At 38.2% G+C, this 20,243-nt stretch overlaps 1 protein-coding gene across 11 annotated transcripts in view; it reads right to left on the bottom strand.

Moving 5' to 3' along the window:
• Positions 1-20,243, bottom strand: part of FGD4 (FYVE, RhoGEF and PH domain containing 4) — a 237,048-nt gene that overhangs the window by 34,134 nt on the left and 182,671 nt on the right. For 10 of the 11 annotated variants that reach the window (XM_017507903.2, XM_017507911.2, XM_017507908.2 and 7 more), the window contains 6 exons: positions 13,472-13,561; positions 10,982-11,127; positions 10,094-10,250; positions 4,264-4,402; positions 626-684; positions 169-315 (listed from right to left, as the gene is read on the bottom strand). In XM_017507903.2, the coding sequence (XP_017363392.1) occupies positions 169-315; positions 626-684; positions 4,264-4,402; positions 10,094-10,250; positions 10,982-11,127; positions 13,472-13,561 (738 nt within the window). Of the gene's footprint in view, positions 1-168; positions 316-625; positions 685-4,263; positions 4,422-10,093; positions 10,251-10,981; positions 11,128-13,471; positions 13,562-20,243 lie in introns of those variants that run through there. The other variant, XM_017507914.2, reaches the window with a different exon arrangement.

Here is a 20,243-nt window from a genome sequence, read left to right as displayed (position 1 = left end):
TAGAGACGGGGTTTCACCATGTTGACCAGGATGGTCTCGATCTGTTGATCTCGTGATCCACCTGCCTCGGCCTCCCAAAGTGCTGGGATTACAGGTGTGAGCCACCACACCCGGCCCCACATTTTTATATATAATTCTTATATGACTTGCCAACAGTATAATACTCACTAAGAAAAGGTAGCGTTCTTGTGCTGATGTGTTCCGAGCAGCTAGTTTGAGGATCTGTCCTTCTTTTATTAGTTCGTTTGAAGGGTTTACAATGTCTTCTTCTTCACCCAACATTTCATAAATCTCTAAGAGTTTCTTTAGGTTCTCCTAGGAAACGAAAACAAAACAGCAAGATCACATACAAGCAGGTTTCAACTTAGTAGCTTTAATAATACTCTGAGCTTAACTAAAATCTATATAATTCAGAAGGGACTGGGAGTAAGCATATATTTTGATATAAATTGCATCAGTTATTACCAAGTTCAGAGAGTTACTACGGATAACATTAAACATTTTGTAAGCATTCTTTTTGGTTCATCTATTTCAATTCACTTTGGTCCAAATCTACATAGATTTGGACAGTATTACTGACAATTGTCTAATCAGAAGGTTCCTGTCTCCTCTGAATACCACTTACCATTTTTCTTATTGCACTATTAGAATGGCTTGCTGCTGTAGATATAATTTCAAGTGATTCTACATGGGAAAAAAAGAAAAGTAAATAAATATGCTTTGTCCTTCCTGTGCTTCTATATAGCTGAATAACTTACTCAAAAATCTGAGACCAAAGATACAACAAAAACAGTGGCATTTTCCATTTATAAATTGGATACTTTCTAAAGTTCATTTGTAAGCAGATTACTTGAAACTTCATCTTTCCTTATAAAAAGTCATATATGAAGGTTAGGCTCACATGTTTAATCCATAATGAATCATCAAAATTGGCCAGGCGCGGTGGCTCAAGCCTGTAATCCCAGCATTTTGGGAGGCCGAGGCGGGTGGATCACGAGGTCAAGAGATCGAGACCATCCTGGTCAACACGGTGAAACCCTGTCTCTACTAAAAATACAAAAAATTAGCTGGGCATGGTGGCGCGTGCCTGTAATTCCAGCTACTCAGGAGGTTGAGGCAGGAGAATTGCCTGAACCCAGGAGGTGGAGGTTGCAGTGAGCCGAGATCGCGCCATTGCACTCCAGCCTGGGTAACGAGAGCGAAACTCTGTTCCCCCACCAAAAAAAAAAAAAAAGAATCATCAAAATTAATAAGGAGAGAGAGAAACATCACTGCTTTTCCTTAGTTCATCTCTTGAGCGGTGACCCCAGCCCAACTTATTTTGTCTCCCTCTATCCTGGATCCTGTATTGAGGGCACAGAACTGCCCAAATCAGAATAGTTTTCCAAAATGTAAACAAAAATTCAGTTTCTTCTATGCTCAAAGTTTTTGAAATTTACAGTGTACACCAACTCCATACTAGGTACTTTATTACAGTATCAATTCTTATACAGCCTTAAATCATTAAGTATTTTAGCTCCATTTGGCAGATGAACGAAATGGGGAAGTAATACAACTACGTTAAGGTCACAGAGCTATGCGATTGGAGGGCCATACTTAAACCCAGGTTTCTGACTCAAAAGTTCTTAAATATTTCAGCAGTAGTAAGCAGTTTACTAATTGTATGAGCAAATTAACTACTAAGCACAGCCTACTTTCTTTGGGAAAATACATTCACGGTTCTAGCCTGGGTTGGGTGAAAGGGGTCAGTGTTGGAGGGTTTTGTTGCTCGGGCAGGTGGGAATGGGAACTTTTTGGTGTGGACATCACAGGAGCTCCAGGGGCTGCTGGCGAAGAGGTGTCTTGCTGGACTGACCCCAGGGAAAACCTCTCAATCCTACATCACATCCTGTTTTTGTCCTTTCTTTTCTGTTTTGTGAATACTGGCCTGCCTAATTCTGTTACCACAACAACCCTGAGACTTTTCAACTACGTTTTTTTGTCTTCCATGCACTGCTGGACAGAATGCACTTTTGTTGCTTTCATTTCCACTTTCAGGTCACCAAAGGCCCTTCTTATGCGATTTCCTTAGAATTTTAGTGAAAGTAGCAATGGAAAAACAAACAAACAAAAAAAGTAATAAAATGCCATACCATGTCACCAACTACCTCATCTTTGATATAGGCATGTAAGGGGATACCAAAGTCTGAGCATAGAAGAAACTGAATTTTAATTTACATTTTAAAGAACTATTCTGATATGGGCAATGCTGTGCACTTGATACAAGATCCAGGATCCAGGAAGACAAAATAAGATGGGATAAAGCCACAGCTCTAGAGATGAGTTTGAGGAAGAGCAGTGCTGTTTCCACCTCCACCCCCACCACTAGATCTGCCACTCAAATCAAGCAGTCAGGCAAGATAGGTAGAAAATGGAGATAGGGCAGAGTTCCTAGGAAGTAGTTGGTTTCAGATGGGAAGTCAAGTTCATTCTATAGTATGGAAAGGGCGAACAGAGAAGAGAAGTTTCTGTGGTCAGAGTCACTCAAATGGTGGGAGAAACATATCTGAAACAGCTTGTGTTCAAGAAAAGGCTAAGGATCAGGGCCAGGCACGGTAGCTCACGCCTGTAATCCTAACACTTTGGGAAGCTGAGGTGGGTGGATCATCTGAGGTCAGATGTTTGAGAAAACACGTTTCTACTAAAATTACAAAAATCAGCTGAATAGCTTGAAATCAGAAGGTGGAGGCTGCAGTGAGCCAAGATCACATCACTATACTCCAGCCTGGGCAACAGAGTAAGACTCTTTCTCAAAAAAATAATAATAATTAAAAAAAGAAATGGCTAGCTGGGCGCAGTGGCTCACACCAGTAATCCCAGCACTTCGGGAGGCTGAGGTGGGAGGATCACGAGGTCAGGAGATAGAGGCTGTCCTGGCTAGGACAGTGAAACCTCATCTCTACTAAAAATACAAAAAATTAGCCAGTCATGGTGGCAGGTGCCTATAATGCGAGCTACTCGGGAGGCCGAGGCAGGAGAATTGCTTGAACCAGGGAGAGCCAGGGAGGCAGAGGTTGCAGTGAGCAGAGATCATGCCACTGCAATCCAGCCTGGACAACAGAGTGAGACTTAGTCTCAAAGTAAAAACAAAAAAGAAAAGGCTAACAATCCAAGACAAAAAATAATGTTTTATGTACTTTATCTCTCATCAAGATTCACTTAGGACAGAAAACAAATTATAAGGGAAAGTAGCAATGTTTTAAAGTTATACACAAGTACCATTACTGCTTGTTGAATATCAAGCCATTCTTATTTCTTAAATTTTCATTCATGCCTTTACAGTTGGTTGGTTTGTAAAAGTGCATGAAAAAGCTAAAGTATTATTGAAGTTCATAAGCCTTAAAAAAAATCAAAATCAAAAAAAAAAAAAAAAAACAAACCCTTTCAGCCGGGCACAGTGGCTCATGCCTGTAATCCCAGCACTTTGGGAAGCCGAGGCTGGTGGATTGTGAAGTCAAGAGATCGAGACCATCCTGGCCAACATGGTGAAGCCCCATCTCTACTAAAAATACAAAAATTAGCTGGGCATGCTGGCGTGCGCCTGTAATCCCAGCTATTCAGGAGGCTGAGGCAGGAGAATTCCTTAAACCCGGGAGGCGGAGGTTGCAGTGAGCAGAGATTGTGCCATTGCACTCCAGCCTGGTGACAGAACAAGATTCCGTCAAAAACAAAACCAAAACCCTTTCATTATAATCTAATGAAAAATAAGATAATCTAATAGAAGTGAAATAAAGTTTTCTTGGAGAAAATGTTATTGGACAATAAAAAGCACCATTTCCTGTTATGGTAGGAATGTTAGGGCAGGTAGAGCCAACTCTGCTTAGGTTGTTTTTACATAGTAAATGTCACCTTAGCTTTCTTGGCATGCACCAACCTATCTAATTAAATAGCAGCACTTGTAATTCTGAATGGTTGTATTCTTCCTCTGAGAAGGAAATTGTGTATTGCTATTCTAGATGTCTTTAAGACTGTAATTTTATATTTCAGAGCTACTGACTAACATGAAACCAGCAAAAGAAATGTGATTTGGATTGCTCTAAACTTGTCATTTTGGCTCAAAAGTGACTTGCCTAACTGAGGTGTTGATAACAATTTCCAGTGAAATTATCTTCTAATAGCAACATTTGACTCGAGTAGCTGTGAGATATACTTCCCTTTGAAACCATAAGGCTGCTTGGCCACTTGATTATTCCATAATAGGGAGAAAACAAAAATGTCATTTACTTTTAGCATCATTCCAGTCCAGGGAATCAGGAGGCAATTTCCTTAGATAGTCCTTAAGGAGCATCTCATACCGGGGAATCCGCTGAACAGGTTCTAGCATGTGATGCTGCAAAGTTAAGCTCCCACAGATTTTTTGTTTCTGTAATGAGAAAGGTTTTCTAAGAAACATTTAAAAATTAGGTTAGGTTATCAAGTCTAGAGGCTCAATGTAAAACGGAACTATCATCAAGGGCAATATTCTTCAACAAAGTGTAACTGTCCATCACCCGCATTAGACATATCTGGGCTGCTGTTTAGGATGCAGGTTTCTGGCTGGGAGCAGTGTCTCACAACTGTAATCCCAGCACTTTAGGAGGCTGAGGTGGGTGGATCACTTGAGGTCAGGAGTTCGAGACCAATCTGGCCAACATGGCAAAACTCCACCTCTACTAAAAATACAAAAATTAGCCAGGCGTGGTAGCACACGCCTGTAGTCCCAGCTACACAGGAGGCTGAGGCAGGAGAATCACTTGAACCCAGGAGACGGGTTTCAGTGAGCCGAGATTGTGCCACTTAGCCTGGGTGACAGAACGAGACTCTGTCTCAAAAAAAAAAGCAGATTGCTGAACCCCACCTCAATCTATAACATCACAATCTTTGGGGAAGGAGATAGAGAATATGCATTTTTTTCTTCTTTTTTTGAGATGCAGTCTCACTCTGTTGTCCAGGCATACAGTGGTGTGATCTCACTGCAACCTCTGCCTCCTCGATCCAAGTGGTCCTCCCAAGGAGGACTCAGCTTTCCAAGTAGCTGGGACTATAGGCACATGCCACCATGCTCAGCTAGAGAATATACATTTAAAAACACCCGATATTTCTATAACATTGAAGTTGAGGACTATCTGGTTTAAGAACAGGAAAGGTGGGGGCCAAGCACTGTGGCTCACGCCTGTAATCCCAGCACTTTGGGAGGCTGAGACTGGTAGATCACAAGGTCAGGAGATCGAGACCATCCTGGCTAACATGGTGAAACCTCAACTCTACTAAAAATACAAAAATGAGCCGGGCATGGTAATATGCACCTGTAATCCCAGCTACTCGGAAGGCTGAGGCAGGGGAATTGCTTGAACCTGGGAGCAGAGGTTGCAGTGAGCCGAGATCACGTCATTGCACTCCATCCTGGGTGACAGAGTGAGACTTCATCTCAAAAAAAAAGGAAAAAAAGCACACAGGGGGAAAAAAATGAAGCAGTATTTTAAGCAAGAAAATTCCAGATTGCTGACGACCACTTCAATTAGTCACTACAAGGGTTTGTGAAGTCACATTATTAAACCATTCTATAGAGATTTTTTAAAAGATGTGCCTATTTAATAAGGTCTGCTAAGAACGACTGTATTAAATGACTTTGGACTCAGCAGCAACTATTTCATAGCAAGGCTATGATAAATATCATTTCCTTTGGCTTTAAAAAAGACTCCATATAGAAGAACAAGATATGGGCATCTTTTATCTGTCAGAAAATTTTACTATTTCATTAGTTCAAAGCATTCTTTTTCATTAGAAACCAAATTTTGTGTAAATAGAGCTCCATTTCTTAGGGCAAAACTGAGTCTGTATCACTTGCTTTCAAGAAGCTGTTAACACAAGAGAGGAAAAAATAAGAAATGTCCTTGTTCCTGTTAAACAAAGAAGAAATCCCATTAAAATATATACTGAACTCACACCATGATCAGGGCACTGCAAGGCATCAAAGCTATATTAAGACATGGTGTTTGCAACTGAAGCAAACAAGTAACTAAAGGCTTCACAGAGAAGGGAACATTTAACACAACCTCTGATGAGTGCAGGCTTTGGAGAGAAAGACAGACTAGGGAGCAAGCCCAGGAGGAGAAACCTGAGAAGAGGACCACAGTAATGAAGCAAGAAATATGTTTAATGAAAGGAGCAGAGAGGTTTTCTTGGCAAATAAGATAAGTAGAAGGAAATGGAAGATGTAACATAAAGGCAATATGAGGTCATGATGCCAAGGTGAGTTTAGATTTTTTTTAATCTAATGTAGATTTTTGTGCATGACAGTTGTATTATTAGATCTGAGCTCTATTAGATTAACCTACTGCAGTGTGGCTTTGGGGAGACAGGGGTAACTAGTTTGGAAGTTGTTATTATAGACCAGGAAGAAAGTAAAAAGGGCCTGAAATTGGCATAGAAACTGAGAGAATAATAGCTTTCCTTCCTTAGATTTAAGATATTAATTCTATAAATTTAAATATCTCATTTGATTTTCCCCTAATCTATTATATACATCAAGGAAAGCATTACTGATACCAAATATTTTACATGAAGAAACTGTGGCTCTGATAATTTAGAAGCGTTTTCTAAGGTCAAGTGACTCTAAGTGGCAGACTAGGATTCTAAACTAGGTTAGTTGATTCCTTATCTACGACTCTTTTCACAACCCACGTCATTTCGTCATAATATGGTGAAGACAGACATTGCAGAGACAGAATTCAGAGTATGATAAGACAGTAACTACCACCATCACCATCATTTAGTGAGCAATTACTATGCAACAAGCACTATGGTAAGCACTTCAAATACATTATTTCACAGGCAAATGAACACATACAGAGAAAGAAGAAATGTAACAAATCAAAGATAAAGCTATGTTGTCAAGCTCTGGTGAATGACAGGATAATGATGTCACCTAATAAATCCAATACATATCAGAATAATTATCTACTCTGTGCAAGGCCTAAAAAGTCAGATGGAAAAATGCTTGCGAGCTAAAAATAGGAAAGGAAAATGTTGACTTTGTTTGGATGACAAGATGTTCACATGCTTGGCCATTTGTACCTGGAGTTTGGGAGTGGAGAATTAGACTAGAACAGCAACCCTAGAGGAAATCTATCTGGCAAGATAGAGGCAGGAGGGAATAGGATATGAATGAAAAGTATGAAAAGAAAGAAGATCACAGAAGGCAAACTCTTTGTGCTCTGCCCACATTTCAGTATTAGCAAAAGAAGCTGGTAAAAATCAAAGAAGGAGCCCAGTATTCAGTAAGGTAGGCAAGTGTTTAATTACAAAAGAAAAAAATGTTTAAAAAAAAAAAAAGGAGTGGAGGGGATGAGGTAGGCCTTCTGGCTATAGCTGAATGAAGAGACTGACAAATCCTCCCTGTTAAAAGCAGTTTATAGGCCAGGTGCAGTGACTTATGCCTGTAACATCAGCACTTTGGAAGGCCGAGGTGCGGGTGATCATTTGAGGCCAGAAGTTTGAGACCAGTCCAGCCAACATGGAAAAACCCTGTCTCTACTAAAAATACAAAAATTAGCTGGGTATAGTGGCACACACCTGTAATCCCAGCTACTTGGGAAGCTGATGCCTGAGAATCACTTGAACCCAGGAGGCAGAGGTTGCAGTGAGTCAATATCACGCCACTGCACTCCAGCTTGGGTGACAGAGCGAGACTCTACCTTCAAAAAAATGAAAAATAAAAAATAAAAGCAGCTATAAAGCTAGATAAAATTGACAAAATAATATAAGCATCTTAGAAATTGATTACAAGGTAAGCAACAATCTGGAATGTGTTTACACTTTAAAAACTGTTGAACTTTGGGTAAGAATGGTGAGAATCTGTGGCATTCTAGCCTGGGGCTGCTCCTGTCCCTCTCCCAGCTCAGTCACTACGAAGGGGCCTCCAGGGTGGCATGGGCTATGAGGACTGGTGAGTGGCTCTTCTGCTGAGGCTGAAAAGGGCTCATTCAATTTGGAGTGGTGGGGAACACACACACCCAACAGCATCAGTAGAAGTGAAGATCCCTGAAGTGGGTGAGTGGTGACAGCCAGTAGCTCCACTAGCTAGATGTTGTGGTTGTGGATGCGAAAAATATAATAATTGAAAAGAAAAATTCACTATAGATTCAACAGCAGATTTGAGAAGAATCAGGGAACTTGAAGAAAGACTAGTAGAAATTAAAGAATCTGAATAATAGAAGAAAGATTGGGAGGATCACTTGAATCCAGGAATTCAAGGTCAGCCTAGGCAACATAGCAGGACACCATCTCTAAAACAAACAAAAGGAACCCACCAAAATTTGTGTAATGGAAGTCAAAAGATTAAACAAAAAACAGAAAATGAAAAAGACAGAAAATATTGGAAGAAATAATGGCCGAAAACTTCTGAAAATGATTTTTTTTTAAAAAAGGTCAACCAACCCTAACTAGGACAAATATAAAAAGGTCCACACCCAGATGCATCATATTTGAACCGGTGAAAGCCAAAAACAGAGAAAATCTTGAAAACATCAAGAAAAAAGTGACTCATCACATGCATGGGAGTATCAATACAATCAATGGCTGGTTTCTTGTCTGAAACCAAGGAGGATCGAAAGCAGGAGAATGACATATTCAAAGTCCTGGGGGAAAACCCCATATCCTGGCTGAGTGCAGTGGCTTATGCCTGCAATCTCAGCACTCTGGAAGGCCGAGTCTAGGTGTTCAAGACCAGCCTGGGCAACATAGCAAGACCCTGTCTCTATAAAAAATCTAAAATTTAGCCAAGGGGGGTAGCGCACACCTGCAGTCCCAGCTTACTTGAGAGGCTGAGGTGGGAGGATTGCTTGAGCCCAGATGTTCAAGGTTGCAGTGAGCTGTGACTGGGCCACCGCACTCTAGCTAGGGTGACGAGCAAGACCTTGTCTCTAAAAAAATAATAAAAATTATAAAAACAAAATAAAAAATAAAAAAGGAAAAACCCATATACCAGGAATTCAGAATCTAGCAAAACTGAACTTCATTCTTCATTCATTCAAAAGTCAAGAAAAAATAAGCATAGTCCCAGACAAACAAAGACCGACAGAATGCATTGCTAGTTGGCCTGCTTTATAAGAAACAACAATTACTTATGCTGAGAGAAAGTTACTCCAAAATGGCCAAATATAAAAGTTAATATAAAATAGACTTATAGGTACATTTTTTCTCATACCCTTCCTTAACAATTATAGCACTGTATTATAGACTCACGACATATAAAAACGTAATATACAGGACACGAATAGCACAGACGAGGGAACAGAGCTATACTGGAACAAAGCGTCTATGTTTTACAAGAATTAAGGTGAGTATAATCTGAAGTACATTGTGAAAAATTAAGATGCACACTATAATCCTAAAAGCAACCACTGTAAAATAACTCAAAAAATAGTTAGACAATTAGAGGAATTAAAATGGTACAATTAAAAAAGTTCATATCACACAAAAGAAGACAGTCAATGAACAACAGAATTCCCACACCAAGAATCTTAGATGACCTAAAATATGCCTTTTCAATATTTAAACTGTATCAAAGAATATGATATTAATAATTTTGACTAGAAAATCAAGTGGAAATTATTATGGTATTATTAAAGTGTATTATTTAGGTTTGGTGAAACAGAAGAAAATGAGGATACAGGTACCAAGTGACAAAAGAAAAGAATGGTTAGTTTCCAAAATCTTGGGGTTTACAGCAATCATTCTATATTCGTTTACATTCCTTTCAACAACTCAACCACTGAAACAATGCAAGAGAGGCACAGACCTGAAAGGAAACTCATTTTGTAAATTTATGTAGACCCTAATAAAAATCATCCTCTGCTGGCCTCAAAAGCAAATGGAGACGTTATTGTTTAGTATGCAGCATGTGACTTATATACATTTCAGCTTTGCAAAGATGATCTCCGCATAATTTGGAGTAGAATACATTTTGCTAGGTATCTCGGACAGATCTCTAGATCTCAATTTTAGATATAGAAGACTATATAATTTGTATGGAAATAGTAATTCATAGCTTTGAATGAAATAGTCCTATTACCTGAATTTCTTCAACCAATGATTTGAACTGGGGAATACGTTCTGTCATGTTCTTAACCAATTCCATTGCGTTATCAAATCCTTTCACATATTCTCCATACATCTTAAGAAATGGTGCCAATTTCTGAAGGATATCTCCAATTCTAGGGGTAGTTTCCCTGTATCAAATATAGAAAAACCAGTCATTAAAATTACTTTTCTTTTATTTTTGAAACAGGGTCTCATTCTGTCATTCAGACTATAATACAGTGGTATGATCACAGGTCACTGCAACCTCGACCTCCCAGGCTCAATCAATCCTCCAGCTTCAGCCCCCTTAGTAGCTGGGACTACAGCTGTGCGCCACCACGCCTGGCTAGTTTTTTGAATTTTTTGTAGAGATGGGGTTTCACCATGTTACCCAGGCTGGTCTTGAACTCCTGGGCTCAAGTGATCTGCCTGCCTTGGCCTCCTAAAGTCCTGGGATTACAGGTATGAGCCATCATGCCTGGCACATTAAGATTTCTTATAGAATAAGCAAATTGACAGGACTAGAGAGGAAGTAATCACACCCTGTGCTTTATCTCATTCACCATACTGTGAGGCAGGTAGGGAATGACGCAGCACCTTTTTAAAGGGACTATAGGAATGACATAGCAAAGAGAGATGCTCTGGAATTCTTGAAGCTCCACATTACCCGATATTTTGTCTTCACTAGTTAAATGATAGTTTGGAGAGCAGACATGAAGTTCTTTGTACCACAACGTCTATCAGTGGTCTTCAATGTAAACATTTAGCATAAATGTCTAGCTACAGTTGTGTGTGGCATTTCTATTTCAATTTAAAAGCTGAAAAATACAGCATCTTACATGACTGCCTTAACTTATCATTTTCTATCTACTCCTCTTACCATTCTTGCATTCGTTTCTCCAGCTCTGGCAAGAGGAATTTACTATGGAAGGCATTTATTGATGAAATATTAGAAAAGATTTTATTCACCATCTCTGCTGGAAATGAGCCTCGGTTTGCTTCTTCCAACAGTTTGCAATAAAATACCTGAATAAAAGAATAATGCAAGCATTACTTCACATTTAGTGGTTAACCACCCAGCACTGTGCTAGGCACAGAGTGGGCTCGTAGAACTTTTTATTGAGCAAATGGAAAAGTTTACGGTTCAAGAAATCCATCATTGGAAATTTAGGAGTGAGTATATGCTTTGATTTAGAAGACTCAGGAATAAGAATTAGGAAGCTTTGATTCTAATCTAGGCTATGCTCCCATCAATAGGAATATTATGGCGAATAATTTACCTTTTCTGTGCCAGAAAATTTCCAACTCAGGTTAATAGAATTTCTTTCCTAGCCATAAGCCAGAGTTAAGAAATGTGAACACACTTTATGTACACACAATAATTGTGGTATTTCTCACTTCTCTTTATGTTTTGAAAGACTTCTATGGCACTTATTACATATTTCTCTTTATTGTAGTTTGCTGACATAAATCTCATTTTTCCTATTAAAACCGTATGCTCCTTGGGAAAGAAGAATATCATCATTTAGTTCCCACAACAGAACAAGTACATAATATCTGGCCAGTGAATGGACAAAGGAATATATCAATTCTTAACTATTTACTTGCTTTTTAGTAAATAACAATGCACACTAACTAAAAACATTGATATGTAGGGGAAAAAGTCTCTTTCTACACATAATAACACATACCTCAAAGACAAAAAAAACCCCAAAACCCACACGAACCTTCGGTCTTGGCTATACTTCACTAGGGCTACTATACCTCTTAATTGCCATTCTGTTACATGTAGGCAGAAGGAGGTCTATTCCTTCATAATGTCCAGATGGTTCTTAATTTTCTAAATTCACCTCCACTGCATTTTCTTGAGAGGCAAAAAGAACACAAAATTATGTCCTTAGAGGCTCCAATAGTTAGGTTACTGTAGTAATTAGGACTCTAGAATTCTAAAAGTTCAGCAACAGCAGCTGATAAGTTATTTGGCTTTAAATAAAAAAATACGACACAACTTGCTAAGAGAAAAGAAATATCTCCACTATGGGAATATCTAAAATTTCAGGTCTGTAATCCCTATAAGGAAGAAAGTTCTTTCAAACGTACAAACTTGACGTGATTTGATTTTGGCTTATGATGAAATTTCTTCAAAAATGATCTGATCCATAAACTCATTCCTTCAAAGAGCAGAAGATTTAAAATGGCTTCTCACAGCTCACCCTAGCAGGCAAGCGGTTCACTTCTGGAACCGATGATGAAGAGGTAGCCACAGGATTGCCTGTTTCCATGAAATTCCAGTTTTCACTGGCACAAGTGGGACAATTCTTATAAGTAACCCTCTACATGACAGCTTTCCCTTCTAACAAGGAGTCTGTATGGGCAATCTACCATTTGTCCTATTCTTCATTGCTGAAACAGGATTAAGATGCCTTAGTGGCCAGGCGCAGTGGCTCATGCCTGTAATCCTAGCACTTTGGGAGGCCGAGGCAGGCGGATCATGAGGTCAGGAGTTTGAGACCAGCCTGGCCAACTTGGTGAAACTAAATGATCTGAGCTGGTGTAGTCATAGGGCCAGAAGGATTTTGAAAGTTCACTTGTTCAACCTTGTATGAAACATTTAATATAGTACCTGGCATAAAGTTGCCTAGCCGATATTTGTTTAATGTGTGAAACTACTTTATCACATTTTGTACTTTCATCATGGAACCTTGAGTATCATTTCAAATATACACTTGGAAAATCTAAGAGCATAAGAATAACTTTTGAAAACTAAAGCATCTCTTTTTTTTTTTTTTTAGAGATGGAGTCTCACCCTATTGCCCAGGCTGGAGTGCAGTAGTGCGATCTTAGCTCACTGCAACCTCTGCCTCCCGGTTTCAAGTGATTCTCCTGCCTCAGCCTCCCAAGTAGCTGGAATTATGGGCATGCGCCACCACGCCCAGCTGATTTTTTGTATCTTCAGTAGAGACAGGGTTTCATCATACTGGCCAGGCTGGTCACTAAGTGCTAGGATTCCAGGTGTGAGCCACAGCACCCAGCCAAAATCATCAATATATTATTTAGAATATAATGGTAACATGGTCCCCAGGATGACAATTAAAGGTCAAGAAACAGACTAGTGTTTAAGTTACAGGACACTGATAAACACATTTTGTGATTTATACAGAGAGAAACCTCTACTCTTCACAAATTAGAAAATGCTTATACCTAGTGAATTCACTGACAAAGCTGAAAATGCTAGATTTACTTGAGCAAGAACCTTTCACTAGCCAAACACAGGGCCTTCCTTCATGCAGTTTCTAAAATACTGTAATTACTAGATTAAAACCATGTACAATGCAAAATCATAAAATAATTCTGAGAAACAAAATCTTACCTGATCTAAGAGGTCTAACCGGTTGACATAAGCTCTTTCGGTAAGCAAAAGTTCATTGGCTATTTTGTGAAGTTTTTCCTCATTAGTCTCCTAAAAATTGAACAGATATTCACACATTAGGAAAAAACTTTGGACAATATTTCTAAAGTAAAAATCACATCTTCAAATGATTTGATCAAAACAGTTTTCTCAAGCTTCTCAGTTACCTAGTTCTTCCAGCCATCAAGAGATGTCAGATAAGAAATGAACAAAAGGAGAAATTAGCGAGCAGCTGGATTTAAACTAGAGTTTCTCCTTTGACCTCTACAGCAGTTACCACTATAGTTATCTACCCTTTTCCTGGAAATTTTTTATCTTTTTCAGTTCCTAGCATTACCCTTTCTTCATTTTTCCATTTTTCTCAGGCTACACTTTGGAAATTCATCACTCAGACATCTTGTCTAACTATCAGCTGTATACGCTAAATTTTTATTAAAAAACATTTTATTAGGCCAGCTGCAGTGGCTCATGCCTATAATTCCAACACTTTGGGAGGAGGTTGAGGCTGTGTGAGACATGACTGTGCCACTGCACTCTAGCCTGGGCAACAGAGCAAAACCCTATCTCCAAAAAACAAAAAAAAGGAGAAAAACTTCAATCAAATAATACAGAAAATAGTAAGGTGAACCCCTACATGCCCATCAATGAGATTCCACAACTATCAACTCATTGTTAATCTTGTTTCATTTATGCTCCCCCTCACCTGTCTGCCCATATTATTTCGAATTAAATTCCACTTTATTTCTTCAGTATGTATTTATTTAACCCTTAAATTTATTTATATAACCCTGCCAGTTTCATGATGACAGAAACTTTTTTTTCTTATTAGCTGCTGTGCCTCCTGTGCTTACTACAATGCTTCAATGAAAACACTGGTACTCAATACAAAATTACTCAACGAATGAATGAATGAGTAGCAATCACATACCTAACTATTCAACTATTGCTGGACATGTATGACTACTTTGACATGCTGACGACACAAGACCAAATTCATCTTTTCTGAGAAACCTCTACCCTACTACTAACTCTAATTTTCTCTTCCTAGTAATGGTACAGTTAGCTGCCTTTGAAATCTTGAATTAGTTTAAACTTAGTTCTCTACTATGGGATCCTGACTGCTACCAAGTCCTATTTATGATACTATGTCTTTAGCATTTATCCTTTAAGCTCTCAACACTGCCACCCTGTTTTGCTCATCTCTTCTCAAGCCCCTGCCAATCAATAGCTATCAAATAATCTGATTCCAATATTTTATGGCTCTAATTTACCTTGTGTTGTTGTATGAGGAATCTTTCTAAAACTTCCCTTTGTTTCACATTTATAAAGCAGTCAAGAATGAGTGAATTCTTTGAATACTAAAAAGAAACAGTATTTCCAGAGAGTTAAGCCATTGTCTAATGAATGTTTTTATTTTTGTATTTTGTCAACTGTTTTGTGGAATTCTTTCTAATGTATATGCTAAGATTTTTGCTCTGAGAAAAATATGCAAGTGTATATCCTTCCATGTACTTCTCTAGGGCTATTTATCTTCAGTGAAAAGAAAATTCTAAACTTAAAAAAAAAAACATTGCACACATAATTCTACTTTCATAGGAAAGCCTTCAGTAGTCTTCCTCTAATTGACAGGATAAAATCCATACTATGTATATTCAGGGTTATTCAAACCTCTACTCACTTCCTCAAACTTCCTTCTCATTCTATCATCACAGGCCCATTTCTCCAAACACATCGCTCAAATGTATGTTTGATTATTATCCAAATGCGCCTCTGGTCATCTCTAAACCTTTCTTCTTTCCATCCTCTCCCTCAGCCTGGCATATGCTTTCTTCTTTCCTTCTCCTCCTATAGCCTGGCATATGCTCTTGCTACTGTAGCTCTCTAGGTGTCTAAGACACTTTTCGTTTTGACTGCTGAATTTTCATTCTTGTCCATAGAGCCTTCTTCAACTATTTAAAGCCCTTGGGCTTCATCCTACTGGAAGGTATTTTATATTTCAAACATAAATATTTGTAGTGAAAACTTTCTATCTAGTACTTTGCTGAAATACCCTTTCTCTGTAGGAGATTATAAAGTATCATAAAAGTTTAGGCAAAACTCTAGAAGCATATTTTAAGTAGACCAAAGCATATTTTAAGCCAGAGCCTAACTTTGGTATAAACACTATATTTTCAACTGTGTATAAATGCTATTAAATCCTATGACTATTTCACTGTGTTCATCACATGACATCTACTTCATGCTTTATACTTTACACACAAGATCCATTCTAACATGTAAAGTTAATGTGTTGTTTCTTACAGTGGCATTGAAATGAGGTATTTTTATGTGAAGTCCTCAGGTAAAGCAGTATAACAGTGTTTAAATAATTAGTGGTCTCAGAAACACAGAAATAAGATATAGTCATTTAATTCTACAATTAGGCAAAGTTTTGGCTTAACTTAATACAATTCAGGATAATGTTCTGGCAATGTTCTAGATTGGCATATTTCCCATCTCTCATTTCTTATTAGTATCCAGATTGGGTTAGTGTATATATTAGTACTATACAGCCAATTCCTCTGGGGAAACAGACTTTATTTCCAGATCAAAAGGTGGGGCCCTGAATAATGTAAGAATCCAAGTACATAGTGACTGGTTCCAGGTACACAGTGATTGGTTCCAGAGACAATGAGATATGAGGAAACATACACTGAAGGCTTTGGCAACAGGAAGCTTCCTTCCCTTAAGGCAGAGCCAACGGGAGACATCTCTTTTTGGGGCTCCTAGAGAATGACAGTATATGTAGGCTTAAGTGTTATGAGCAGCCAGTCCACAACCACAGGAATGAAGACAATAAACTTCATTCTTGTTTAGGCCAGGCTAAGTGTTACATGTGACCAGAAGCATCCAGAATGGTATATGACACATATGCAGGATACTCCATGAAATTTAAAAACCTAAGTAATTTTGAAGCAATTACTACTTATAAGGAGAAAGGGATAAAAAATTAAATAACTTGTGGGATAAAAATGTGAGTTTCCAACTATAATAAGTAAACATAAATGCATAGTAAATACATAAGACCAAAACCTAAAATGCAATAAAATAAATAAATGGGAAAAAAAAATACATAAGAAACCTATTAACATTTCAGAGGAAGATACAGGAATATGCTGTCCTTCGTATTCCAAAGAAATACTCCCCTGCATCAATGTTGTAAGCTGTTTGCTTTATTTTGCTTTTCTAAGCAAGAATGATTGAGGCATAATTTATAAACAGTAAAATTCACCCTTTTTGGTGTATAGTTCCAGGAGTTTTGACAAATGCACCTGAAAATGTAACCCAGACGTCCCCAGCCTTTTTGGTACCAGGGACTGGTTTCATGAAAGACAATTTTTCCATTGACTGGGTTGGGGCGGCAGAGGGGGGAGATGGTTTTAGGATGATTTGAGCACATTACATTTATTGTGTACTTTATTTCTATTATTATTACATTGTAATATAAAAGGAAGTAATTGTACAACTTACCATAATGCAGAATCAGCAGGAAACCTGAGCTTGTTTTCCTGCAACTAGACAGTCCCATCTGGGGTTGATGGGTGACAGTGACAGATCATCAGGCATTAGATTCTCATAAGGAGCATGCAACCTAGATCTCTCACATGCGCAGTTCACAATAGGGTTTAACTTCCTATGAGAATCTAATGCTGCTGCTGATCTGACAGGAGGTAGAGCTCAGATAGTAATGTGAATGATGGGGAGCACCTATACATACAGATGAAGCTTAACTTGCTTGCTCATCTGCTCCACTGCTCACGTCCTGCTGTGCGGCCCCATCCAAAACAGGCTATGGATCAGCTAGTACCAGTCTGTGGCCAATGGGCTGGGGACCCCTGATATAACCACTACCACAGTCAAAATATGGAATATTTCCATCCTGCTGCAACTATTTCTGTGCCCCTTTGTAGTCCACCCCCTCTCTGCTCCTAGCACCAGATCCTGGTACCTACTGATGTTTCCTTTTCTATAATGTCATATAAATACATGTGCTTTTTGAGTCTTGCTTCTGTCATTCAGTAAAATTCATTTGAAATAATGCATGTTGTTATTCATTTGAAATAATGCATGCAGTAGTTTATTCTTTTCAAGCCCTTGGTTTTATTCTGATAGTGGTGACGGTGATTCTTTTGACTCATTCATACCCTATGTTCTGATTCGAATTCTGACAATATCTTTAAAGAGAGCAACTTGGCAGAACTTATGCCATGATAAAATAATACATCTTTCATGAATCAGAGAATATATTAACTAGCAGATCTTACTGTGTATTACTGCTATGCAGTGAAGTCACCCCTGAGGTCTTCCACAGTCCTAAAGAATCTTAAATAGGAAGCTTATCAGAAACAATCTTTGCTGACTGCAAGGCATGCTTTAGCTGAACTTGGCAACTGTGGATATCCTGGTCAGATTTTGCAAAATCCAAGAGGGATGCCAGCAGTTATTAGCAAAAGCTATGCTCTCTTTACACAGATGGTCTACATGTTATGTCCCTAACCCTGACAAAGCCAACACAAAGATAAGCAAAAAGTAAGTTTGCAGACAACATACGGTTTAATCACCCACTTACATACAGGATTTGCAGAAAAATTACTAGGGATTTCGAGATGGAGATGAGAAAATCTTGGACCAATGGTGCCTTGCTTTAGGTCAATCAAAACAGCAATAATAATTACCATAATAATAAAAGCTAACACACATTAACTGTTGTGTGCCAGACACCATTACAATTATTTTACATAAACTGATGAATCCTTACAACGATAAGTAACATTATTATTTCTATTTTACAAACAGCACACATACCACAAAACAAAATCCCTAAAATGCAATAAAGATAAATAAATAAAATAATAAATAAATAAAAAACAAAATCCTGAGGCTCAAAGTGGCCAGGTTACTTACCCAAGGTCAGAGAATTAGAAACTAACTGTATCACATAGGCAAGTACACGATTTTAAGTTACTATTCATGATATACCTTGGTCACTCTCATCTTTCTTTGCAACGAAACCCAAGACTGTGATATCTGCCTGTAAATAGACTGAAAAATTACCAACTATCTGCTTACAAAATCCACCTGAAAGTGAAATGTATTACTACCATACACTTTAATTTATATATTATTTTTTCCAACATAAATTCTAATAAAGAGAGACTTTTCAGCATTTCCATAATTATCAGATATACAAAATACAGTCATTTTGAAGTGATAATATGGTGGCTTCCAACTTTAAAAACTTATTTAAGGAAACTCATCTATTAGTACATTAAAGAGAAATATATGATTTATTTGCATGTGTGGGGCTTTATTACTGTATTAGATTTACATATAAATAATAAAGTAGTTTTAAAATTGCTTGTTGATTGGGGCTATAGCCTAATGTTTTTTAAATAGGAAAGCTAAATAGGTAAATATTTCTTCTTAACATTGAGCACTTCAAAGTTATATACTACTACTTGTGCTTAGCACTTTACCAGGAAGCTATTTATTCTTGCAATCCTTTGGGAAACAGTAGTAGTCATGCACTATTAATTTAATATATAATCCCATTTTCTTCTATTGAAGTCTAATAAAAGAAGCCTGACTTTTCAACATAATTTATAATTTTTCAAAAATGCTATTTTAAAAGCATCTTACTTTAAATATCCCTGTATTTTAAATAGGGATATCCAAACTAACATGCTTTTAAAATCCCATCTCTACTAAAAATACAAAAATTAGCTGCGAATGGTGGTACACGCCTGTAGTCCCGGCTACTCGGGAGGCTGAGGCAGGAGAATCACTCAAACCCAGGAGTTGGAGGCTGCAGTAAGCTGAGATCATGCCATTACACCCCAGCGTGGGTGACACAAGAAGACTTTGTCTCAAAACAAATAAATAAAATAAAGGGACTTTAAACTTACATCCACAATACTATACTCATAAATTGAAAGGTGACTCCCAAAGCATTGCCTCAAAATAAAAATACACAAGAGCATATCTAAACTATCAGCATCAAAAGTTACACTCCTCTTACAATAACAGAGTATGCAAATAACTTTCCCCTTTCTGCGTAATGCACTTCCTAGGCTGATACTGTATGCCTTAACACCTCCAGTATCCTTTAGGAGAGATCTGCTCCTTTCTCTTTGGGCTTAGATTCAGCCTGGTTGTTAGTCTCTGTACCCCACTGCTTCATGAATGTACTGCAGTATCAGTCCTGCCTCCTCATTTGCAGATGTCACCAGCTCCTGCAGCTCTTTTCAGACCTTTTGGCATGACTCTCCCATATGGCTCGAGGCAGAACAAAGGGCCCCCACTGCAGCTCCCAGAGTTCATTAACTGGACAGGCACAAGCACTTGGACGGCGCCAGTGATTCATTCTTCTAAATATTGGTGCCATCCATCCTGCCTTGAAACTACCAAGCAGGGGGAGCAGGTCTTCTGGAAAGAACGCTGTAAATGCTAAAAACAATTATAGTTTCCCGAGATGCTTCAGAGGCAAAATCTTCAATTATTTTAAAATGAATCAGACAATATTATGCTTTATGACTCTTCAGCACATGTTCTCATATGTGATTTCATTTTAGGTAGGAAAAATTTTCCTAAAAACATATACTGAAAACTATTAAAAGGTCTTACAGCTTTCCCCACCTATTTATTAGACTTCATAGTTAAAACAATATGTATGTAAATAACCTAAGAAAATTAT

The sequence above is a fragment of the Cebus imitator genome, unplaced genomic scaffold (assembly GCF_001604975.1).
Source record: "Cebus imitator isolate Cc_AM_T3 unplaced genomic scaffold, Cebus_imitator-1.0 Scaffold385, whole genome shotgun sequence".
Lineage (NCBI taxonomy): Eukaryota > Metazoa > Chordata > Mammalia > Primates > Cebidae > Cebus > Cebus imitator.
Note: the sequence above shows the minus strand (reverse complement) of the source record. Positions and strands in the feature narration are given on the sequence as shown.